Genomic DNA, 23443 nt, shown 5'->3' with positions numbered 1-23443 from the left:
GGCTGGTCTCAGGCATCGAACACAAAGAGAGCAATCCAGCCCAAAAACTATACTTTTTTAATGATGTGCAGTGCAGGTAAATAAGAAGACAAAACAAACTGAAAGAGCTCAAGAAAAGCTAAGTTATGCAAACTATCTTCCATGGCAGTTGTCTTTATAAATAACCGGACACCTAAAATGCTTATTGGTATAAATAAATACCTCTGAACTTTAAAACAAATCACAGCTCAATATGCATGGAATAGTCGGTCAGTCACTTCCCAAATATGTTCAGTTAGAGTGAACATATTACACAAAGCCACCACTAGGATTTGGTTCTATCATAAAACCTTTGACTATAGATCATACATCTTAGTTTGTGTGAAAAGAAACCATGCCATTTAGTAATTTTAATTCTCAAATATAGGTTTAAGCAACCTGTCAGTTAAAAATCAACATAGGGTTATGTTAAAAAGAAGGAAAAACTTTAACAGAAAAATTATAGAGTAATGTAATTAAAAATGCAAGACAAAATGTTTAATTGCTGCAACCTATTACTGTACTATATAAATGCTACATAAGGATACAAAGGCAAAAAAACATTATACATCTACTGTTAACTCTGTCCTATAGCAGTTACAAATGTTTATCAATGGTTCTTCTTTCTTTAAAAAAATATTATTTTATGGCTGGATGGCCATGTCAATAATCAGCAGATAAATAAAATGATTTTTTATGTTCTTTCCTCTTTCTCTTAGTTCCTTGTGGTCCTCAAAATGTTAAAACGTATGTGAACTGTGGAATGGGAACCATGATGGTGGATTGGGATATTGAAACTGGGGCTGAGAGCTACACAACCATAGTGGCTGCTGGAAATGGGGAGAGTAAATATTGCAGCTCCACTGAAACAAACTGTGAAGTCAGGGATCTGGAGTGTGGGCAGTCCTATACTGTTGTGGTGATGTCATTGAATGGCACATGCCAAAGTTTGCCAAGCAGAGATGTAATTGTTCAAGGAGGTAGGCACATCATCTGCCTTGATCTGATATAATATTTTTTTAGATCTGTATCACAACAACAATTACCTACTCTTCAATATTTTGCCGTTAAGTGCTATTTAAAATATGAGTCAATTTTCCATTCAGCTAGCATGATCTTGCTGTAAGGCCAAAATAATGTGTGTCCTTAAATTCCATGTTTTCAGTTTGAGAAATTCTAATCACAGGAACAATAACTACACCTAACAGGGTTTTTTGTGCTCTTAGCTCCGTGTGTCCCTCAGAATGTTACGGCAGAGCTTAGCTGTTCTGGGAACACAGCAGTGATAAGCTGGGAGGAAGGCAAAGGCGCCAAATACTACAGAGCCTCAGCAGTGGGAGAAACCGGACACAAAGCCAAATGTACCTCTAATAACACTGCTTGCAGCATCCCAAACCTACTCTGTAGTGAGAACTACACTGTGGCAGTGACTGCATCAGACAATTGTACAAGCCTTCCAAGCCCAATATTCAACTTCCAGACAGGTACGGAGCTCTATCCGTAATATTGGTTTGTGGTTCCGATTTGTAGGTTAAATGTTTTGTGTGAAGGGCTGATGCAAACTGATGAAGCTCACAAAAGTCTCAGAATTTTCAAAATCCTCTTCAAAGGATAAATGAATTACCTTTAATATTCCTCCACTTACAGCTCCTTGCCCTCCAGTAAATGTTGAAGGCTGGATAGACTGTACAAACAACACAGCCTTCATTTCCTGGGATCCCAGCAAGAATGCAAAAGCCTACAGAGTCAGAGCTGTTGGAACTAGCGGACACACTTCATCATGTAACAGCACCAAACCTAACTGCCAATTAAGGGACCTTCACTGTGGTCAGGAGTATACATTCACTGTTATAGCAACAGATGGACATTGTGACAGTAATGAGAGTCTACCATACAAACAAGAAACAGGTAATGAGTAATACTTTCAGTGAATTTTAGATGCTTTTTGCTCTTAATACATAACCCTTATATTATTTAGTCCTGGCACTCCTTTCGGGGGTATCGGGAGTATCATGTCTTCTGTCACCACTTTGATGTCCCAGATGTGGTGAGTTCACTATCTTACTATAACTGAGATCCCCCAAACTCCAATTGTCAGAGCACTGCCAGTAAAAGATTGTGGTTAGTTAATCAGAGTTCTCTGGGCCTCTTAATGAAACAGTGACTCCTGCTACCTCCCGGCAGGATTGCAGCGATGTAAATGAGAGACATGTTGTTCCTCCATTTACTTTTTGTTCTCCTGTAAAGTTTGCATCCCGTCAAGAGATGATTAACCCTAGTGGGCGGTAAGGTCTGGGCAGCATGGTTTTTCCCCACGCATACCTGGAATTCCTGGGAAGTATAGAAAGTTTTGCTGAGGGTCAAGATGTTTTAATTAAATTATTGTTTTAACATAAAAATACAAAAATGTACATTAAAAAAATAATCCCTATACTTAAATTCAAGTTGATGGGAGTGGGCGGAATGGCTTTGTCTGAACTGTATTTGATCATCGGAGTGCTAATCATATGTTTATTGTTCCAGCTCCCTGTGCTCCAAAGAATGTTGAGAAAATCCTTTACTGTAATTCTAACATCCTGCTGCTCTACTGGGACCCTAGTTCAACAGCTCTGAATTACACTGCCGCAGTGCAGGGCCCCAATGGGTCGGCGCACTCTTGCATTACTACCGATACCAGCTGCAATTTCAGACAGCTGCAGTGTGGACGCCAGTACACAGCCACAGTGAAAGCATATAACAAGAACTGCAGCAGCCCAAATAGCATCACTACCACTGTAGAAACAGGTTGGTATAAATTAATTCAATAGAGAATAGCATAGGAATACATATTTAATGCCAAAGGCATGCATGGCACTTATAAAGTAGACCTTTGCCTTGTTATGTATCATTTGGCATGCTAAATGGGATTTTATTATTGTGTTGTTTTTTTCTTAGTGCCATGCATTCCCCAGAATGTGAGAGGTGATTTAGACCACACCGGCAACTTCCTTGTGGCGTCGTGGAGTAACACTTCAGGAGCAACGGTCTACATAGCTGTGGTGACTGGGCCGGACAGCTATATGGAAACCTGCTCCACAGCAAACTTGACCTGCACATTTGGCAACCTGAAATGTGCTGAACAGTACGACATTACTGTGTCTGCTGGAAATGACCAGTGCAACAGCACCCAGAGCTACCCTGCATCTTTATTAACAGGTGCTAGAACTGTTGTGCAAGATTTGGGAATTTGTGCAAAGAAAGGAATGGGGCCATTTCTAGGATAATTAACCAAGTACCAGTTTGAATTAGTCTGTAGTTCGCTGGGTAGAACCTGGCTTTTTACCAGAAACAAATATAAGAAAAAATCCACATAAGAGGTCATAACCAGTGCTGCCAAGTCTACTCAAGTCATGGATCGGGATTGTTTTACTTGAAGAACATATTTATTTTATTTTTAAAGCGATGAGTGGGTGACAATAGGTGTGGTTTCAGTGATTAATGACTAAGAAATTTGATCAGAAAACACCCTACTTCTCCCTACCCTCCTGTCTTCACCTACAAAACATATAGTTTACACACTCCAGTGCCTCTTCAATGACTTGGGCTTGATTAAAAAGGCAGTAAAACCTGTATTTACACAACACCAAAGAGCAAACAGCGTTATGCCAACTTTAAACAGGTTCAATTAAGTTTAATGTACTTACATCATTTAACTCAATGCAGCAGTTTGACTTGATTTGAGTCTGATGTATTTTGTGGTCAAACTATAAGTGTGTAAGTTAGGCATGTGTTAGTTCTTTACTACTAAAAAAATGAAGCTAGTATCGATGCCAGTTTTTCAGCTATAAATATCTAATAATATCATTCACATTATAAAACATAGTATATTTGGCATTTAGTACTGAAACAAATCAGAAAAACATTTAGATGTATATATGTATATATATGCATTTATATGTTAATATGTAGTTTATAGCCTATTTCTAAAACTAAGCATTGGCTGTTTTTAATTAATATTGTAAACTAAATTGAAATAACAAGTTCTATTTTAATACCTTTTTACTGCTGTTAATTGTTTTGCCTGTGTTTTTTCCTTCTTTCTGTTCTTGATGTTTGTTTTAAAGTTAGTATTTTTTTCTTGTTTTAACAGCCCCTTGTGAGCCACAGAATCTAAACCTTAACTTTGACTGTGCCTCCAATATTGCCTTTGTGTCCTGGGAGACCAGCATAGGAGCAAAGAACTACACAGCTCTAGCGGAGGGAAAGAACAGTCATCTAGCTTCCTGCCAGACCAGTGACACTTTCTGTCGGCTCAGCCTACTAGACTGTGGGCAGCTGTACAATGTAACAGTGCTGGCGGATAACGGCAAATCTAACAGCTCATCACAAACAAGTCTCGTTTTAGAAACAGGTGGGCTTGGGCTTTTCGGGAAAATATGATGTGTCTTCCTTACAGCATACACTGCATTGTTCAGTTATGTCTCGTAATGTGCTCACTATATTGTTGCCGCTGAAAACATGCAGACTCCTGTGTTCTTTGAATTAATAGAATGGATTGACCATGTAATGTGTCACCTGATTACTTGAATTCTGCAAATATAGAGAGCTAGGCTATTACTTATTGAAGTCTGTGACTTATCCAGCAGCCAATCACTAATTGCAAACCTGATAAGTGACAGTGGTTAGCATTATTGGCAGCTCTTGGGTCCTGGGTGTTTGTGTGGGTTTCCTTCAGGTGCTGTCTGGGTTCCTCCCACAGTCAGACAGGTAGGTTAATAGGCTTCTTGAAGAATTGGCTCTAGGTGTGTGTGTGTGTGCATGTTTGTGTCTACCTTGCTATGGAAAGGTATCCCATCCAGGGTGTACCCTGCCTTGAGCCTGTTGCTTGCCAGGAAAGGCTCTGGCTCCCCTGCGACCCTGAATTGGAAGAAGAGGATAGAAATTGGATGAATGGATTCAGACAATTTTCAGACAATATTATTTTTATATAATGCAGTCTTTCAGTGTTTTTATTGAGGCATAGTAGTATTACAGTAAGTAGAACTGGATTAGATTTTATTTGTGTTCATTAATTAAATATGTCATTTTTGCCCTTCTTGCATCATTCTTTGGCATTCATTACCAAGGTGTCATTTCAGTGCATGCAAATTGTTGACTGCTTTATCACAATATAGACTACCATCTTAAAGGAATCTGCTTTTTCTTTGTTTCTCTTTTAAGCTCCCTGTGCTCCACACAATGTACAAGCTTCTCTGGTGTGTGCAAACAATACTGCCGTTGTATCATGGGATTCTAGTGCTGGCGCAGAGTCCTACACTGTGACTGCTCAGGGGTGGAATGGACACACTACATCTTGCAGTTCTAACAACACAAACTGTTACATCTCTCACCTACAGTGTGGAGTGATGTATGATATCACAGTAATACCCCTAAGGGACAACTGTGCAGGATTCCAAAGCAGCACTTTCAGGTTCAATGCAGGTACAGCTCAGAACTTGAAATCTTACAAGCAAAAGTTAAAGTACTTACAGGCTTTAAAGATCTGTCTTTGTTTAGAGCTTTACCCTGGCAATTCTCAAAATTATGACCTTGTTTTGCAGGTCCTTGCCCCCCTTCGAATGTTGACGGCAGACTTGATTGTTACACCAATATTGGTTCTGTGTCCTGGGCCTTTGATCCACAAGTAGAGATGTATTTTGCCACTGCCACTGGCCAGGATGGACATACTCATATGTGCAATTCCAGTAGAGCCAATTGTTCTTTCACAGACCTCCACTGTGGAGAATCATATACAATCACTGTTGTAGCACGAGAGAGAAACTGCAGCAGTGCACCAAGCTCTGGCTTTAAGATTAAAACAGGTAACCCAAATTCTGTTTTTGCAGTACAGAGGTTGTGACCTAGTATCATATGCTAAAAAATGTGTAAATAAAGAATTCTATTTCACAAAACATGTGAAACATGTTTGTCACACAGGAAACTCAATTATATTTAATGGTTTCTAACCTATAGAGTCAAGGACTGATTTCATGCAGTTTTCATATTTTTCTAAAACTTTCTTTCCATACAATATTGAGTAATGGAATTTTGTTAACTTATTTGTTCTCAGTAGCACTATAAGAGTTGAGTCAAGTGCAGTTTATCTTATTTCTTTACTCATTGTTTCTTCAGCACCATGTCCTCCAAAGAATCTGGATGGACAGGTCTTCTGTGCCCAAAATATTATGTCATTCATGTGGGATGGAATTGCTGGAGCAAAGTCCTACTTTTTGTCTTCTAAAAGTCTGGATGGCACCATTACCACCTACATGACAATGGACACCTCTTACTATCTCTCTGGACTGCAGTGTGGGCAGCATTATTCCTTTAGAGTTACATCTCTGGATGGAACATGCAACAGCAGCCTGAGCAACTCTCTGGAATTGAACACAGGTAGCTGCTGAATTTAAGATATACTAACACTGATAACACATCTACACATTTTAAATTGAAAGTAATTTGTTTACTGTCTGTTCATTGAAATGTTCATGAAGAAGAATAAATGAAATTTGTATGAAGTAAATAAAGGTGTATGCATGATATAAAATCTGTCAATCACAAATTGCAAACTAAATAATTGATGGTATGTTTCCAGTGGATAGAATTAGAAAACTTTGGTAAATAGAAAACATTAATCCAGTGTTCTTTTTGGCATTTGTAATCGATGTGTTGAAGATTTCAGTTAATCCACCAGCTGCTGTAGCAACTGGAATTGTGTAATAGCTTTGTGTGTTGATGAACTCTTCCTAATTTTATATCTACAGCACCATGTCCACCTAGAAATGTAGGTGCAAATGTGGATTGTGGAAGCAATAAAGGAGTGATCTCCTGGGACAGGAGTGAGGGCGTGATATCCTACACAGCCATAGCTGAAGGATCCCATGGGCACAAGACCTCCTGCACCACCAACAGCACTTCCTGTGTAGTTAAGATGGACTGTGGGCGTTCATATACAGTCACTGTAATATCCACCTCTGCCACATGCAACAGCTCTCTAGAGTCAAGCATTCAGGTTGAATCAGGTAATAAATGACAATGAAGACTTTAAATATCATTCTCGGAGTAAAATTATTTTAGATTTAAATTTCATTTGATTTTATTCTGACATTTCAGTGTTCAATTACATTTTTAATGTTTTATTTTTTGTAAATGAATTTAATTTTGCAAATAGTCTTGATCTTATAGAAAACTGTCTGTAAATAATTTCAGAAAGACGATAGACTTCCAACAGGACTTAGAAAGTAATTGAGTTATTAGCTAAACTAAGAAAAAGCAAAATCCCTATGGAGCATCAAAACTATTGTTTTAAGTAATCAGTGACATTGAAAGGTGCAAGACTTAATCTAACCACCGTGTGAACTGATTTCATTAGATCTCAGAATCTAAACAAGACCAGGAAAGACCAAGGAAAAACAAGGATTTGCTGTATGCAGTAGTGGTAAACAGAAGATGATGCATTTCTCTCTCTACCAACATTTTCAAAACAATACCTCAGTACTGTAACAAGGAACTCTGTTCTGCAGGAGTTTTAGATACTTTGTATGAGATATTGAAGATCTGACTGCTCAGTCATTAAAGGTACTATAGTAGCACAATAAAATTCCTAAGAGTTAGGATGTTAACCTGAGACTCATAGCTAAATTCTATTTTAGGCTTTCTGATAGATCCCCCTTGTTTTGTAGTGTGGCCAAGTTTAGAGAATCACATTAACCCCCTTTTATATAACCCGAATTAATGGTACTGGGCCAACTTCGCTTCTCTTAAAATTTTTAACCTCTGATTGGTCCATCACTGGCATGCCTATCACCTTCTTGTCCCTTATGAGCAGTAGCAGTGGAAGTTTACTTGATTTGGTCAATCCCGTTTGACCAGACTCCCTCTGGCGTTTTCATTACCCTACCTGGGGGCCGACATGGCAACAACCAAGGCTAATTCTTTTCAGAGCTTTCCTCTGTTCTCAATAACCTTTTTAATAACCTGAAGGCTCCCCATGAGACTAGAACCCTGCAGTCTCACTGTGAGACTGTACCAATCAAAAGTCTCCTTGCGAGACTCAGCTAACCAGGAGTCACACCACAAGGCTCAATTTTCTGTCTTTCTAAAGTTCCTCTTTGGTTATGCTTTGGTAGAGAGCTTTGAGATGGAAAGCCTTGTATAAATGCAAAAGTGTAAGGAAAATACAATTTTTACATATTTCTCAGTTACTGTAATACAGTTATTTTTTATGTTTGGTTTGCTTCACTCTTGTTTTTATTATGCATGGTGTGCTGAAAAGTAGGTAATGTTAATTAATCATGTACAGCAGCTGAGTTTAAATGCCTTGCAGTCGTTGGTTGGGAAAATGCATTTTCACTTAGAGAAATCATACACTTTTTTGCACATGAATGTACCCAACAAATATTATTTTCTTTACGTAGTATGAATTAACTAACTTAAGTATATTCTGGAATTTTCTTCTGTCATTTATGTTAGAAAGTACATTATAATATTTTTGTTCAGTGTTTTTACGCAGATATATGTTTTTATGTAAATTGAGAGCAAACTCTTGTTAATAATGGGGACATACCTAACAGGCTTAAATCAATGCAGCAGAGTGTAGTGATGATGGTTTGTGTTTACAGGAACAATTAGAAGCTAGAAGATTAAATTGTGAGAGTACTTTTACAGTATGAGTACTAAGAATCCATCAAACACAACTTATTTGAGCACAGACACATGGATTTTAAGAATACAACATTGATTTTCATTAATGCAAATAATAAAATGTGCAAAATAACCAATATAATAGTGAAGATGTATATGTGTGCTGTGAATCAATCTACCATTATACACAAGTATCTAATAATGTCTATAACAGGATTAAGGTATGATGACTATAACTGAGTTATTAGTCAACTTGTAAATGTTCATTGTTATATATACTGTAAACCCACTCTAAAGATAAGTAATGTTCAATTACTATATGGAATTAGTACTTCTCAAACATATACTCATTTGAAACAAAAGGTTAATTCTTGAACATTACAATGTGAATATGTACATATATACTTTTGGACTTATGCAGTAGCATAGGTTTAGGTTCAGGTGAAGTTTGAACATCTCAAGAGAGAAAGGATGCTGCATTCCAGTTCAGAGCTGTTGTCTTCTTCCGGTGAGTGTGTGTCAAGGATGTCCTGTAGTGCAAGAAGAGGAAAGTGGTAGTGTCACACTAAGACTTTTCTAGAATGCATACACAAGAGAAGTCAGAGCTTGAGTTTGTTTGCAAGTCAAGTAATTCAGAAAGTATGCAAGTCCATCGTTGTAGCAGCTGCTCTGAATATTCCATGATATTCAGCAGTGTTGAGAAAAGTCCATCTGAATTATTTCTTTGATCAGCGAAATTACAATTGGGAGAACTTTTCATGGGCCATCTCCCAACAGCTCCAACAGCTCAAGGTTGAGATTCTCAAATTTCTGTACAACAATTTTTAAAGTCCATAAATCACAACACCTGATTGCTCGTGATATCATCAGGTGTAATTTTTATCCCCAGTAAGTTCCCCAGTAAGTTCTTCTTTACTGGAATGTCTTAACCATATCAGTAGGTTATTCACAGTGGTTTGCGGCCAGGGACCTTAATCCAGTCTTGAGTTGTAGTCAAGGAGGCACGAATGTAAGCAGTTCATCAATGAAAATGTCAATTGGACCCAATTTATGATGTCCCTGCATGTATCCGAAATCCGGTGTATCATTTATTTCTTACCAGCATTCCTAAGAAAATGGCTCACAGGAGCTAAGATGTGCCAGGTTCATTTTCAGTTTCAAACAGAAAGATGATTTTGAAAATTCTAAACACTTAATATAAGCATATGTAAGTCATAGCCTTGATGCTACAAGAGAAAAGCAATGAAAAAAAAGAAAATACAATAGAGAATTTAAATACAATGGTACAAGATAATGTTAACAAGTGAATACTAATTAAGAAGTATAAAACGGCAATTATCTAACCAATTAATTTAACATTTGAAAACACCCTTGGATACAAAGGTATCCAGATAGTTTCTGGTTATTTGGATAATTTCTGGTCAGTCAGAAGTGGCAAATTAAAATTAGTTGCACCTAAAAACGGAAGCCTATGGGAGGACGTTGTTTGCTTAATTTTTTATTTCTTCACATATCATTCAGTCACTAAAGCAGGTCTTCTGCATTGTTGTACATTTTCAATGAACGTTTCTATTCCTTTTTTTCTTTATAGCACCATGCCTCCCGGAGAATGTCGAAGCCGTGTTGAACTGTGATACCGATGTTTTATCAGTGAAGTGGAACGAGAGTGTTGGGTCTGACCTTTACACTGCACTGGCCATTGGCAGTGATGGTTTTCGTGCGTCGTGCAATACCACTGACACAAAGTGCAACATCACAGGCCTGGAGTGTGGTCAGACATATGGCATAGCTGTCACTACATCATCCGTCAAATGCAGCCTCATAAAAGGCTCCGATTATAAAATCCAATCAGGTACAAATATAACTATGCTACAATGCAATTACAATGTTTATGTAAAGTTATTTCAGAACACCTGACTTTAATGATAGCCATTAAAATTTGGAAGCCATTATTGCACTCTGTTAATTATTATTATACTCCAGTTTTGCTCCTATATTTTAGGATAGGCATGCCAATCCTTCCCAAGTTATCACATATGTTATAACTTTCAGTTTTGATTATGAAGTCTGTTGTATGTATTATATGAGTAAAAATATAAGTCAAAAGTAAAAAGTAAAAACCTGTATACAGTATGTCCCCGAAAAAAGCACCTGGACAAGCTGGAATTTATGCTTCATCTGCCTATTCTGATTTAGGAATAAATGCAAGTACTGACATCTTATGTCTTTGTTTCATGTCTGCAGCCCCTTGTCCCCCCAAAAATACATCTGCAAACCTCAACTGCAGCTCAAATATTGTCTCTGTGTCATGGGATAGGGGTAGAGCTACAGAGCTGTACAGTGTTACAGCAGAAGGAAGACTGGGAGAAATAGAAACCTGCAACACCAGTGGCACAAACTGTAGCTTCACTCATCTCAGGTGTGGTCAGAGATACAGCTTTAGTGTGGTGGGGATCACAAATCAATGTAGAAGTTTAATAGACTCAGCAGTGGACCTTGCAACAGGTATGTCCCTCCTTTTATAATATAGACCAATTCAAGGCAAACTAAAATAAAAAATTAAAAAGAATACTCAGCAACTCATCAATTCTTAAATCAGATTTATTACAATCCTTATTAAGGTATATAATGAACCACACACTGAAGTTTATATTCACATAGAGTAAATTCAGAATATAAAATGAATGCAGTGCGTATGCTCACAAATGTATTTTAATTCTTGAAAAAGCTAATTTAATACTGATTTATTAGTGAAATTACAGCCACTCCCAGTTTGCAAGGGTAATTCCTTGCAGTAAGATTTTTTTTAAAAGACAGTACAATCAGGGCAATAAGAATGCAGTGTCCTAGTTTTCTAAGTTAATTTGGATATAGCAAAATACATGCTTCTAAGTCACTGAAGCAACAAGTGCACTGATGTTAGTTAAATGAAAATGATATTCATGGGAACTTGATAGATGATAAATGCCTTGTACACCATGATCCATTTATGCACCTGCCTGGAGTTTTTTATACATTAGTCTCAAAAGTCTTTTTTTTTCTTTAGTTCCTTGTGTCCCAACCAATGTAGACCCCAGACGAGATTGTGACACCAACATAGTTGCGATCACGTGGGATGCTGCTGCTGGAGCCACCGGGTACATAGCTGAAGCAGAGAGCAACCAAGGACACAGAACATCCTGCAACAGTCCAGACACTCATTGTTCAATTAATGACATGAAGTGTGGTCAGGAGTACTCCATCGTGATTGTATCAATGGATGCCAACTGTGCTAGCCAGATAACCACCCCTGCTAAAGTTGCAACAGGTACAGTATTAACTACACATTTTTTCCCCAGTTGTACTTTTTAACTTTTCTTTTCCAGAAGAAAGTTATGGGTCTATTTGTGGATTTCTGAATATACCTTTTGTGTGCTTACAGCTCCATGTCCGAATACTAATCTTCAAGCATCCATAGACTGTCCCACCAATGTGGCAGCAATTTCATGGACTCCAGGAAATGGCTCAGACTCCTATGAAGCAATGGCGGAGTGCTTTAGCATTGGACACAGGGCAGTCTGCAACACGACAGGCTCATCTTGCAACATCAGCACGTTGCAGTGTGGGAAGAGATACACTGTGAGCGTCACTGGGGAGGGCAATGGGTGCAGAAGCCCTGTGGGTTCGTGGGTTGCGATCCATACTGGTAAGACTCAGATAAACATTAACGTACGCCCATAGTTACCTTACTCTGCATATCTTTTACAGTCAGAAAGTTGTTTTCCCACTGAAAAATTCAGTGGTAAAATTTATACTGCACAATTTTGAGGCATGCTCCTTTTTTATCAGTCCTAATGGTTTTATTGCAAACATAAGAAAGTTTGGAAATTAAACGTTATTCAGGCCCTTGTTTGATTTTTAGCGGCTAAGTGATCCAAAGAGGTCAGGCTATCTGGCTCGGTAGCTTCATACAACTCTCTCAACTCTGTGATTCCTTTTTCTATATATAGTTTATGTTTTTCCTAATTGCACATAACATTTTAGGCTTTGTATGTGTTGAATACTGTTTCAGTCTTACACACCCCTATGATACTCACAATACTTGAGCAGTCGCCCTTATCTACATTGTTTTCTAGTCATTAACCAGTTTTTAATAGAAATCCAAAAGGAATTTATGTCTATAAGATGGCTATACTTGCTGAAATCCCAGTCTTGTTCAGGTTATTTTGTATGATGCAGACAATATTTGTGTATGTATTAAAGGTATATTTTTTAAGTTCAATTCATAAGTCCAAATGATTAACAATGGAAAAGCAGGGAGATAAAAGAGCAACAAAGTTGAATGTACCTCACGACAGACAGCTCAAAATCCTTTTGTGGGTAATGGTCAGATTGAATACAAAGATGAGGCATAAACATATCAGTACAAAGATGAGATATGCAGTTCATAGACGAAACTGCCTCTTAAGATATTATAATACTACAAATATAAGCCCTGTTCACTGTGCAGTCGTTGCATGTAGTGTGTTGGAGCTTGCCTGATCTTTCAATTGCATGGTTTTCCAGCCCCATGTGCACCCACGCAGCTGAGAGTCCAGTTTTCATGTGGCTCCGACACAGTGGCTCTGTCCTGGAAAGCAGCTGAGGGGGCTGGCATGTACATGGCTCTAGCAGAAGGGAAAAATGGAGAAAAGCGAACGTGCAACAGCAATACCACAGCCTGTAACATAACCAGCTTGCAGTGTGGAAAGAAGTACAATGTGTCAGTTATTGCATTTAATGGAGGGTGCATTGGAGGCCAAAGTGAGATCTACACCATTGAAACTGGTAATATATTTTAACATCATAATTGCTCAGAAAAGGTTGTTGATATTTCTAGAAGGAAGCTGTAAGCAAATGTAGGCACCTGCTTGTACATTGCAAACTCTTCAAATGTACCTTAATCTTAGTATATCACTATAAATTGTATAATACAATTATCTTCCCCATAATATTATTCATGAATTATTCTTTAGATGTTCATGAACAGCTTTTATAAGTGATTTGTGAATCAATGTCCATGTGAACTTCAGACAGACATGTATTGCCTGTCCAAGATCATTCATTAATTAATCGTAAGTGTGTACCAATTTATTAACTTTATGAATAGTCTTAGAGGAGAATTAAGACAATGGGCCTGAACATGAAAAACATGTTTTTTTCCAAATGTGCTGCCCTCTGGTTTGAATGTTTTAATGCTCACATCTCCTTATTTTCAGCCCCCTGTGTTCCCAAAAATGTTGAAACCCACCTGCAGTGTGACTCTGGCACTCTTTCAATAACCTGGCAGGATAGTGATGGAGCAAAATATTATTACGCAACAGCTGAAAGGAGTGACGGGGAAGTTTTGACATGTTACTCTAAAAATAAAACCAACTGTACAATCCCTTATTTACGTTGTGGAGATACATATAACATCACTGTTACAGCCGCTGATGAGTCCTGCAACTCATCCTATAGCCAACCAAAGGCAATTACCACAGGTAATCCCAGGTGCTATGAAGGATTTGTGAATTAGGCTGTATTTCATGGCTTTGAATTGGATAATAAATTCTACTTTTCTGGAGGAAAAGCTGAACTCTTTTATTTTGTTACAGCACCATGCCCTCCATCAGCGATAACTCACCACTTAGACTGCAACTCAAACATTGTCTCCATTTCGTGGGACACCAGCAGCCTGGGTGTAGAATACAGAGCCAAGGCGACAGAGGTTAATGGGCACAGCTCTTCGTGTAACACATTGGATTCCAACTGTGCCATCACCGGTCTCCAGTGTGGAAAAGAGTATAATGTGACAGTTAGAGCAACTAACGATGGCTGCCTGGGCGCTCAAAGCTCAGAATATAGAATTAGAACAGGTAAGAATGAAATATTAAAAACTCATGTCCCTTTTTTGTAGTGCTAACTTATGACTGTGTTTTGTGCATTATAAACTGCTTTGGTTTTAATTTTAAAGAAATGAAATTATATACAGATTTGCACATACTTTACACACATTGTCCACACATTGTAGGCACATATTACCCAAGTTTATATTATGCATATATATTGTTTCCAGTTCATTGCTGTTAATTATCCAATGATTTTCTTACTTTTTTTCACTGTTCCATGAGATTCCTTATAAAATATTTGGAAAGAAAAAATATTGAAAATCATTCCGTCAGTTTAATTTACGGAATTGTGTTTTTTTTGTTTCTATAGCTCCATGCACTCCTCAGCTTACAGATGTTGAAATCGACTGCCTGTCAGACATTGCTTTGCTTACTTGGGATCAGGTTGATGGAGCAATGACGTACATAGCAACTGGAAAAGACAAATATGACAGAATATTCCAGTGCAACTCCAGTGACACCAGCTGTTCGATCATGGGCTTTAACTGTGGGCAACAGTACTCCTTCAGCGTGACAGCATGGGATGATCTGTGCTCCAGTGAGCCTAGTAATGTTTTGGAATCTGAAACAGGTAAAGAAGTAAACTTAAAGGGGATCTGCAGTCCCCATTTCTCAGACCGGTAACTAAACCTCGGTAACAAATTAAATTAATTGAGGGTATCGCAAAATTTTACAAACTTTGAATTAAGAGTAAAATCATTAACTTTGTGAAAGTACTCTATGGTTGCCATGTAGCTGAAGGCAAACTGCTGGTCTTGCCACAGATGAAAGCAAGTGTTTGCACAAATTGCAAGAGTTTCTGGTAAAAGCAACCCTTCCTGCTCACTAGTCGCTGTAAGCAAATGAGAAACATGCTCTCCTAACAACTTTAATTATTATATTTTTGTTAGGTTGCAAGGTGCTCTTTATTTTTGCAATCCTTAAAAGTATCTAAAAAATGTTGTCGGGTATGTATCGGTTTCAAGAAAATAATTACTATTAATATAGCAGCAAAATGAACTTGGCATGTTTACAATGTAATAGGGCTGCATTTATATCATTAAGAGTTTTGTTGCCTTGTTCGGAATGGCAGACAACGATGGCAATATGGCGCAACACATATATTGAAACTTCACCTCTTTTGTGATGTACAGTAAGTTGGAGGTTGTACATGTTACTTTGTTTCATTGTGGTTTGAAATGTACTCGTCATTGCCGATTCATGATTACTCCAAAATGTAAAAATAACGTTGCAGTTCCCCTTTCACCCCATCATTATGTCAGTGTCTCCTGCTGCAAAGCCCCTTATCCATGTGGAAATTATTTTCTTCCATTTTTCTAGCACCATGCTTGCCACAGGATGTGAGGACAGATCTGTCTTGTAACAGCAGCACTGTGAGTGTGTTCTGGGCTCCCAGTGTTGGAGCACTGACATACACTGCCACACTGGAAGGGAGAGATGGAAATACTACATGTTGCACCACCAATAGCACAACCTGTGAAATCTCAAATTTGTCCTGTGGAGAAATTTACTTTGTGTCAGTCACAGCCGAGGGTCCTACTTGTAACAGTTCTCAAAGCACAAGTGTCATTTTGAAAACAGGTATGTTAGTAGTGGGGAAGTTAAACCTACATAGCACTGTATATTTAACCTGTTCTTGGAGCTGGAAAACAAATGTAAATGTCTATTTATTAAAAAATACAGGTTTTTCATTATTCAAAAATAAAAGGATCAGATTTAATTTTTATATCATCCCAACTTGCAGTAACCAACTGTTATTAAATTTAGCTCTTACAACCTTTATATTAGATGTAAATGGTTGAGTCCGGTTGTACTTAGATGTTTTAGAAACATTCCTTTTAGGCATTGTAGAACAGATGTGGTTCTCACTTTCCAGTTGTATTGGCAAGAAAAGAATAGCCTGGCTGTCCCAGACCTACCCAGCCAGTTTAACGCTACCATTTGGGTAAATCCCATAAAATGGGGCATTTGACATTCGTCCACTCTTTATAACAAAGAATGCTGCAGTATGTGACGGACATGAGTTAAATGTCTTGTTCTACATTGATGCCTATAGCCTCTGAATTATTTTGAAAGGAATTTAAAAATAATGTATTTAAGTTCTAAAGAAATATGTATTTTTCTTTTCAGTGCCTTGTGTTCCTCAGCACCTCAATGTCAGCCTGAACTGTGAAAACAACAAAGCAACAGTGAGATGGGATGAAAGTAGGGGAGCTCAGCTCTACAGAGTAGAAGCAGCTGAAAAGAACGGTCACTCCACAACCTGCTCTTCAACAGAGAACAGCTGTGAATTTCTGGATCTGCGCTGCGGGCGAACCTACACCATCTCAGTTATCGCCGAGGACATGGCTTGCGAAAGTGAGAAAAGCAAAGCCGTGAACATAAAAACAGGTAAAGTTCACAATCACAGAGGGAGGTTAACTGATCCTTGTGCTTGTCAAACAACATTTTTAATTCTATGTACTCACTTGCCACGCTGGTTCATAATTCTAGTGGAAATGACAAAGGTATTTGGTAACGGTATTTAAATTTCTTTCACAGTACCCTGCAATCCAGACAACATAGTGACCAGAGTGGACTGTGAGACAAATACTATTGCGGTCTCCTGGAATAAAAGTGATGGAGCAGAGTTCTATACTGTGACTGCAGAGGACGGTGATGGATGGTCTACACACTGCAATGGCTTTCATTCACAGTGCAATATGACAGGTCTCAGCTGTGGCAGGACATACTACACGACAGTGACAGCATTGGACGACAAGTGCAGCAGCCAGCCAACATCTGTTATCGAAGCCAAAACAGGTACTGTAGATGTGAAGAGTATGGAGTGATAAAGATTGTTAAATAATAATGTTTAGTTCTGTGGTTTTGACAATAGCTTTCAAATGTTCTGCAAACCTTGGGACATTGCCAAGCTTGTGGGTTCTTACCTTCCTTACCGTGATAGCTTTTTCTTTTCAGTCTTTCCATGAGGAACAAATGGAACGATCCAATACCTAATGGTTCTTTACAGTGTTTCTGTGTTATTGGAATTGGACTTAATATAATGGATGGCAAGATGCAGTGTTTGAATGTTCCTGTGTTTTTCAGCACCCTGTCAGCCACGTGATGTTGAGGCGTTTGTAGATTGTTACACTAAGACGGCCATATTATCCTGGAATTACGGTGCTGGGGCAATCGCTTACACTGCTACTGCCCTGACAAATGATGGACTCGGTGCCTCCTGTAACACGAACAACACCAACTGTGAAATCTCAGACTTGCAGTGTGGTGAAGAGTACTTAGTGTCCGTTTTCGCTCAGGATGAGACCTGTAACAGTTCAGCAGTGCTAACAGACTACTTGAAAACTGGTGAGTAAGCTACCATAGTACTGTATGTTTCACTGCTATATCACACTTATATGTAATTACATACTATGGTAGAGTATATATATATATGAATTTGACATCTAATTAGAGGCATGGAGCTGCTGCTTTTAATAAAGACTGCTTTTTTTGCTTTCCATTGTTCTTTTTTCATTGTAACACAACTCTTAGTAAGATCATTCATGTTTGATCTAATCTAATAATTAGTTATCTTAAATAGTAACTAACAGAACAGGACAATATGCAGCCTGCAGTTATAATAGTACATCATCTGACTGATTTTCAGTCAAGGAAGGAAAACTAAATGTTTCCTTGTGCTTGCTTTTTATCTTTGTATTTGTGTTTTTTTACACAGAGCCCTGTGTGCCCCAGAACATCAGTGTCATGTACACTATGTCCATAGCGCAGCTAGTGTGGGACCCCTGCCGTGGTGCCCTCTCTTACACTGCAGAGGCACTGACCAGCCAGGGCCACCAGCTCACCTGTAACACAGATGACACCAACTGCGCCCTTGCGGGGTTTCTCTGCAGCCAGATCTACAACATCACTATCACCGCACACAATGAAGCGTGCAATGACACTGTCACCTCCGAGATCCAACAGCTGGAAACTGGTGAGTCTTGTGTGCTCTCTGTCTGGAATTAATTTTTCAGAAAATAAGTAATCCTGCAGTGGGTTGATATGGATGTTGAAGGGGCAATTGTACAGTGGAAGGGTAAAAAAAAGAGAATTTTCAGAAAGTAAATATCACTGGAGTTATGGAATAGGTTACACAAAATGATCAATACATGCTTGCTAATGACGATATTTCTAAAAGAATTTCCTCTTAGTTATTATTACTGACATTTTTTAGTGTTTGTCCAAAGACTTTTGTCTACTTCAATGAGTTTTTAGATTACAGCTATGTTTCTCTTATCATTTTGTTGCATATTGCAGAGCACTGTCCTCCTACGGCTGTGGTTGCCAGTGTGCACTGCCGGACAGGTGTGGTCTCAGCATCATGGGAAGAGAGTGATGGCGCAGAGATCTACATTGCCACATTTGATGGGAGGAGTGGAGACTCGCATACTTGCCAGTCCACAGGCACAACCTGCAATGTCAGCAATCTGCAGTGTGGAAGCATTTACTACGTCAGTGTCAAGGCACTCAGCACAAACAGGAACACTTCCCTTAGCACTGTCATCAATGTGGCTACAGGTAACTATAAGAAGGAAATGGCAGAATTAAAATACATACACTGAATTCATGCCAAATCCTTAAGACTAAATACATAACTAAGACTGGCAGCTTTTCTTTCTCTAACTAGCAAATGAAGAGTGATAAGCAGGAGTCTTAATAGGGATTCTCATCAGATTAATTATTATTTTTTCACTACAGAACCATGTGTTCCGGACCACGTTGAAACAAATGTGGACTGTGGAACGAACACCGCATGGATTTCTTGGACACATACTGACGGAGCAGAATCTTACCTTGCGACTGCAGAAGGAGCTGATGGACATGTAGCATCATGTAGCACTGCCGACAACACTTGCAACATCACAGATTTAAACTGTGGGCAGATTTATAACCTCACCCTTACTGCCGTCAACGAGCAGTGTCAGAGCAAAACCCCTACAGTTTTTTCTTTTTCAACGCGTGAGTGGCAGATTAAAAACACTTACCTTGTTTTTGCAATGTTATATATACATAATTAACAGAGAGGCAAAATGGTCAAAGAGCTTCAGAAATGGGGAAAGCACAAAAACCGTGGTGCTAGGGGCAACCTGTAACACCACATAATTAACAGACCTCCAAAAAGTACATGTGACAGAGAGGAAATGCTCCAGCATCATCAGTTTCTTATGAATGTATTCTCAAATGCAAGTTGGAACATTTCCCCAAAATCCTTACTTCTAAGGTCCCCTCATCAGACTTTAGCCTAGTTTTCAGGCATTATCATTGGATTCTGAAATTATATTTTGCATTCCCAAAAGGTGCAGATTTATTCATGTTGCTGTCTTCCTAGTTTGCTCTTCATCTCAATATGTAATACTGTACTTTTTTGTTAATATGTTGGGAATAGCCACTTGACATATGCTTATCTTAAAATGTTCTTGCAGGACCATGTGCCCCTCTGCGAGTCAATGCAGAGCTGGAATGTGGCAGTGACACTGCCTTAGTATTCTGGGAGGAAAGAGAAGGCATTGAGCTCTACTATGCTACAGCTACATCAAACACAGGGCACACAGAAAGCTGCAACTCCACCAGCACATCCTGTAACATTGCTAACTTACAGTGTGGAGAAACCTACTACTTTACTGTCACTGCCAACACTGAGCAGTGTGAAAGTGAACTCAGCAGTACCATAGAAATTAAAGCAGGTAACATTTTTCTTCCATTTTGTTCTAGTGTTGGAGTCCATGTTATTAGCAAAGCTTTCATTTTCTGACAACAATTTCACCTACAACATGTAAAGAAGCAACATCCACATCCACACGACTACAGCACCTTACAGGTTAAAAGGCAAAAATGTTTCAGAAAAAATGCTGTTTTGCATTTTGGTAGATAAAAGAGAAAATTACAAAAAATAAAGCACATTTAAAAAAAAACTGAAAATAGAAAAAACTCAATTTGCAATGCAGTTTTATTCTTCATTAAACAAAATTTGCACAACAGCAGACCTTTACACACAGCTGTAATGCAGTAACAAGAACAAGTGGGGCAGAGGTGACTTTTCAAAACATCAGCTATATTGTAGAAAATCACCACTAACACTCTACTTACACTTTTGTTAGGCATTTTCCATAAATGAACATTCTTAAACATTCTTAAATGCAGAAACCTTTCTTACTTTACTCATTCCTGTTCACAGCTCCATGTAGACCTGAGAATGTGTTTGCTCAAGGATCCTGCGACAGTGAAGATGTGACTGTGGCCTGGGATGAGAGCGAAGGGGCCCTATCCTATATTATCACAGTCACTGGAGACTTAGGTCTCATAACAGCTTTTAACACGACCGAAACTACCATTGAATTTGAACTGAACTGTGGACAAACCTACAACATCACTGTAGTTGGGCAAGATGACAGATGTGACAGTATTTCCAGCTTGCCCGCTGAATTTATATCAGGTTAGCAGCCAGTTGCAAGCCGTGTTTTAATCATCACACTTTACTTCAACTGAAATTCAAAAGCCTTTCCTTAGACAGACCAGAACTCTTTTACATGCTGGAGGTAAACACAGTCACACAAACACGTTTAATGCCAAATCCTGAAGGAAGCAGCCTAGTTTTTCAAAGAGATGTACATTTTGTTGCATACATTCATACTTTTATAGAGTAGTTGTCCTTGGCTTTTTAATAAAAATGTCTGGTTGAGCCCTTGGATCAGTTTGACATCCTCTCATTGGTACCTTTCTTACAGCAGTTTCAAAAGTCTGTCTACTATATCCATAACTGGCCTACACAGTAATTGTGTTAACTTTTGTTTCTGGGATAAGAATTATTACACTCTAGGCTGTGCTCAGCTCCTTTAGAATCTGAAAACCTATTTTACTTTCCCATGCTTAATATTTGACCATTTGTGACTGCCAAAAAAACACCTCTTTAGCATTTAAGGATTTAAGAAGAAGCACTGAACCTGTATTATAGTCAAATTATCTTGGCTATACCTTTCCTTTCTGCCAGCAGCTATATCACCCTGCAGCTCTCAACTGGTTACCCACTGAAGCTTAGCAGGGTTGAGCCTGGTCAGTACCTGGATGGGAGACCTCCTGGGAAGCTATGGTGGCCGCTGGAAGTGGTGTTAGTGGGACTAGTGGGGGGCACCCACCCTGCAGTCTGTGTGGGTCCTAATGCCCCAGTATAGTGGTGGGGACACTATACTGTAGTGAGTGCTGTCTTTCAGATGAGATGTTAAACCGAGGTCCTAAATCTCAGTGATCATTAAAGATCACTGGGCATTTCTCAATAAGAGTAGGGAGTTATCCCAGTGTCCGGGCCAAATTCCCCCCTCGGCCTTTAACGTGGCCTCCAAATTGTCCCCATGTATGATCGGCTTGCACTTGCCCTGCGATGGACTAGCGTCCCGTCCAGGGCGTACCCTGCCTTGTGCTCGTTGCTTGCTGGGTAGGCTCTGGCTTCCCACGACATTGTATGGTATAAAGCGGTTTGGCAAATGACATGACATGACATACCTGTGCTTTCTTGCTGTGGCAAAACAAACATTCAAAAAGCCTTCTTTGTGAATCCTGCATTTTATCTTTCTTTATAGCTCCATGTGTTCCTCAGAATGTGGACAGCTACACACACTGTGAAACCAACAGGGGCTCAGTGAGCTGGACTGAAAGCGATGGAGCAGTTTTCTACACTGCCACTGCCCAGGGCCTAGATGGCCATACTCACGTGTGCAACACGACTGAAACCAGCTGCACCTGGGAAGACCTTCACTGTGGGGAGGTGTACACAATCTACGTCATTGCAGAGAATTACATGTGTAACAGTTCTATGAGCAACACTACTGTAATATACACAGGTAGGCTTTTAAACAGATCTTTACACAGAAGCTCTGCAGCATCTCACCGGTTTCAAAATTAATCGAGGGTTGTATTTTTCTTTTCAGAGGAACTTAACTTCCAAGTGTGTCTGATTTACTAAGCTCAAATCAAGTTGTACATTAAGGCAAATTTATTAAAAGGGTTTTCCAAATTCTTCCAGGAATAACCTTCTTCAATTACTTTCTATCTACTGTATCTGCAGCCCCCTGCGCTCCACAGAACCTTGTGCCAGAGCTCCACTGTGGCTATAACATTTCATCACTTACCTGGGATGTGAGTGCAGGTGCTGAGATGTATGTGGTAACAGCACAGAGTGGAGATGGGCACAAAATAGAGATCAGCACCAATGACACATACTCTGACTTAACACACCTCCTGTGTGGCGAAGTGTACATCATCACTATTGTGGCTTACAGTTCAGAATGCAAAAGTGAGGAGAGCACACCTGCCGAATTGACAACAGGTATGATAATATTTCTATGTGTGCATCATGCATTAATACAATTGAATGTTTTTATGTATACAGTTTTACATTTGTTCCACAAAGAAGGGCCTTATTTGTGCTCAACCAATGGTGATAATTTAAACATATACTAAACCATACATTCCATGAAATGTCTTCGAAATCATCTCTGTGCTTGACATTTCTTTCCCTCCTGTGTAGATCCTTGTATTCCAACTAGGGTCACAACTCAGCTAGACTGTTTGTCAAACAGTGCTGTGATTTCCTGGGACGAAGGCAGTGGAGCCCAGTATTACACAGCTGTAGCTGAAACAGGATTTGGCCTGAAGCAGTCCTGCATATCTTATGGAAGATTTTGTACAATTAACAACCTACAGTGTGGACAGCTGTACTTTGTCTATGTGACTGCATCCAGTAATGGGTGTACCTCTGCCGAGAGTTTTCAGACTAATCTCCTCACAGGTAATGAACAGTATTAAACCAACAGTCA

The 23443-nt window shown here is 39.0% G+C and overlaps 1 protein-coding gene across 1 annotated transcript in view; it reads left to right on the top strand.

The window, feature by feature from the left end:
- Positions 1-23443, top strand: part of fndc7b (fibronectin type III domain containing 7b) — a 40720-nt gene that overhangs the window by 6362 nt on the left and 10915 nt on the right. Inside the window, exons 11-40 of the mRNA XM_088927614.1 lie at positions 738-998; positions 1245-1502; positions 1666-1926; positions 2542-2802; positions 2953-3213; positions 4148-4408; positions 5218-5478; positions 5598-5858; positions 6169-6429; positions 6801-7058; positions 10271-10531; positions 10924-11184; positions 11726-11986; positions 12101-12364; positions 13225-13485; positions 13917-14180; positions 14295-14555; positions 14899-15159; positions 15909-16169; positions 16719-16979; positions 17130-17390; positions 17679-17939; positions 18310-18567; positions 18891-19151; positions 19332-19592; positions 20057-20317; positions 20809-21066; positions 22208-22468; positions 22693-22953; positions 23155-23415. Coding sequence (XP_088783740.1) covers positions 738-998; positions 1245-1502; positions 1666-1926; positions 2542-2802; positions 2953-3213; positions 4148-4408; positions 5218-5478; positions 5598-5858; positions 6169-6429; positions 6801-7058; positions 10271-10531; positions 10924-11184; positions 11726-11986; positions 12101-12364; positions 13225-13485; positions 13917-14180; positions 14295-14555; positions 14899-15159; positions 15909-16169; positions 16719-16979; positions 17130-17390; positions 17679-17939; positions 18310-18567; positions 18891-19151; positions 19332-19592; positions 20057-20317; positions 20809-21066; positions 22208-22468; positions 22693-22953; positions 23155-23415 — 7824 coding nt within the window. The remainder of the gene's footprint in view (positions 1-737; positions 999-1244; positions 1503-1665; positions 1927-2541; positions 2803-2952; positions 3214-4147; positions 4409-5217; positions 5479-5597; positions 5859-6168; positions 6430-6800; positions 7059-10270; positions 10532-10923; positions 11185-11725; positions 11987-12100; positions 12365-13224; positions 13486-13916; positions 14181-14294; positions 14556-14898; positions 15160-15908; positions 16170-16718; positions 16980-17129; positions 17391-17678; positions 17940-18309; positions 18568-18890; positions 19152-19331; positions 19593-20056; positions 20318-20808; positions 21067-22207; positions 22469-22692; positions 22954-23154; positions 23416-23443) is intronic.

This window comes from Atractosteus spatula, chromosome 11, assembly GCF_055471065.1.
Source record: "Atractosteus spatula isolate fAtrSpa1 chromosome 11, fAtrSpa1.hap1, whole genome shotgun sequence".
Classification (NCBI taxonomy): domain Eukaryota; kingdom Metazoa; phylum Chordata; class Actinopteri; order Semionotiformes; family Lepisosteidae; genus Atractosteus; species Atractosteus spatula.
Note: the sequence above shows the minus strand (reverse complement) of the source record. Positions and strands in the feature narration are given on the sequence as shown.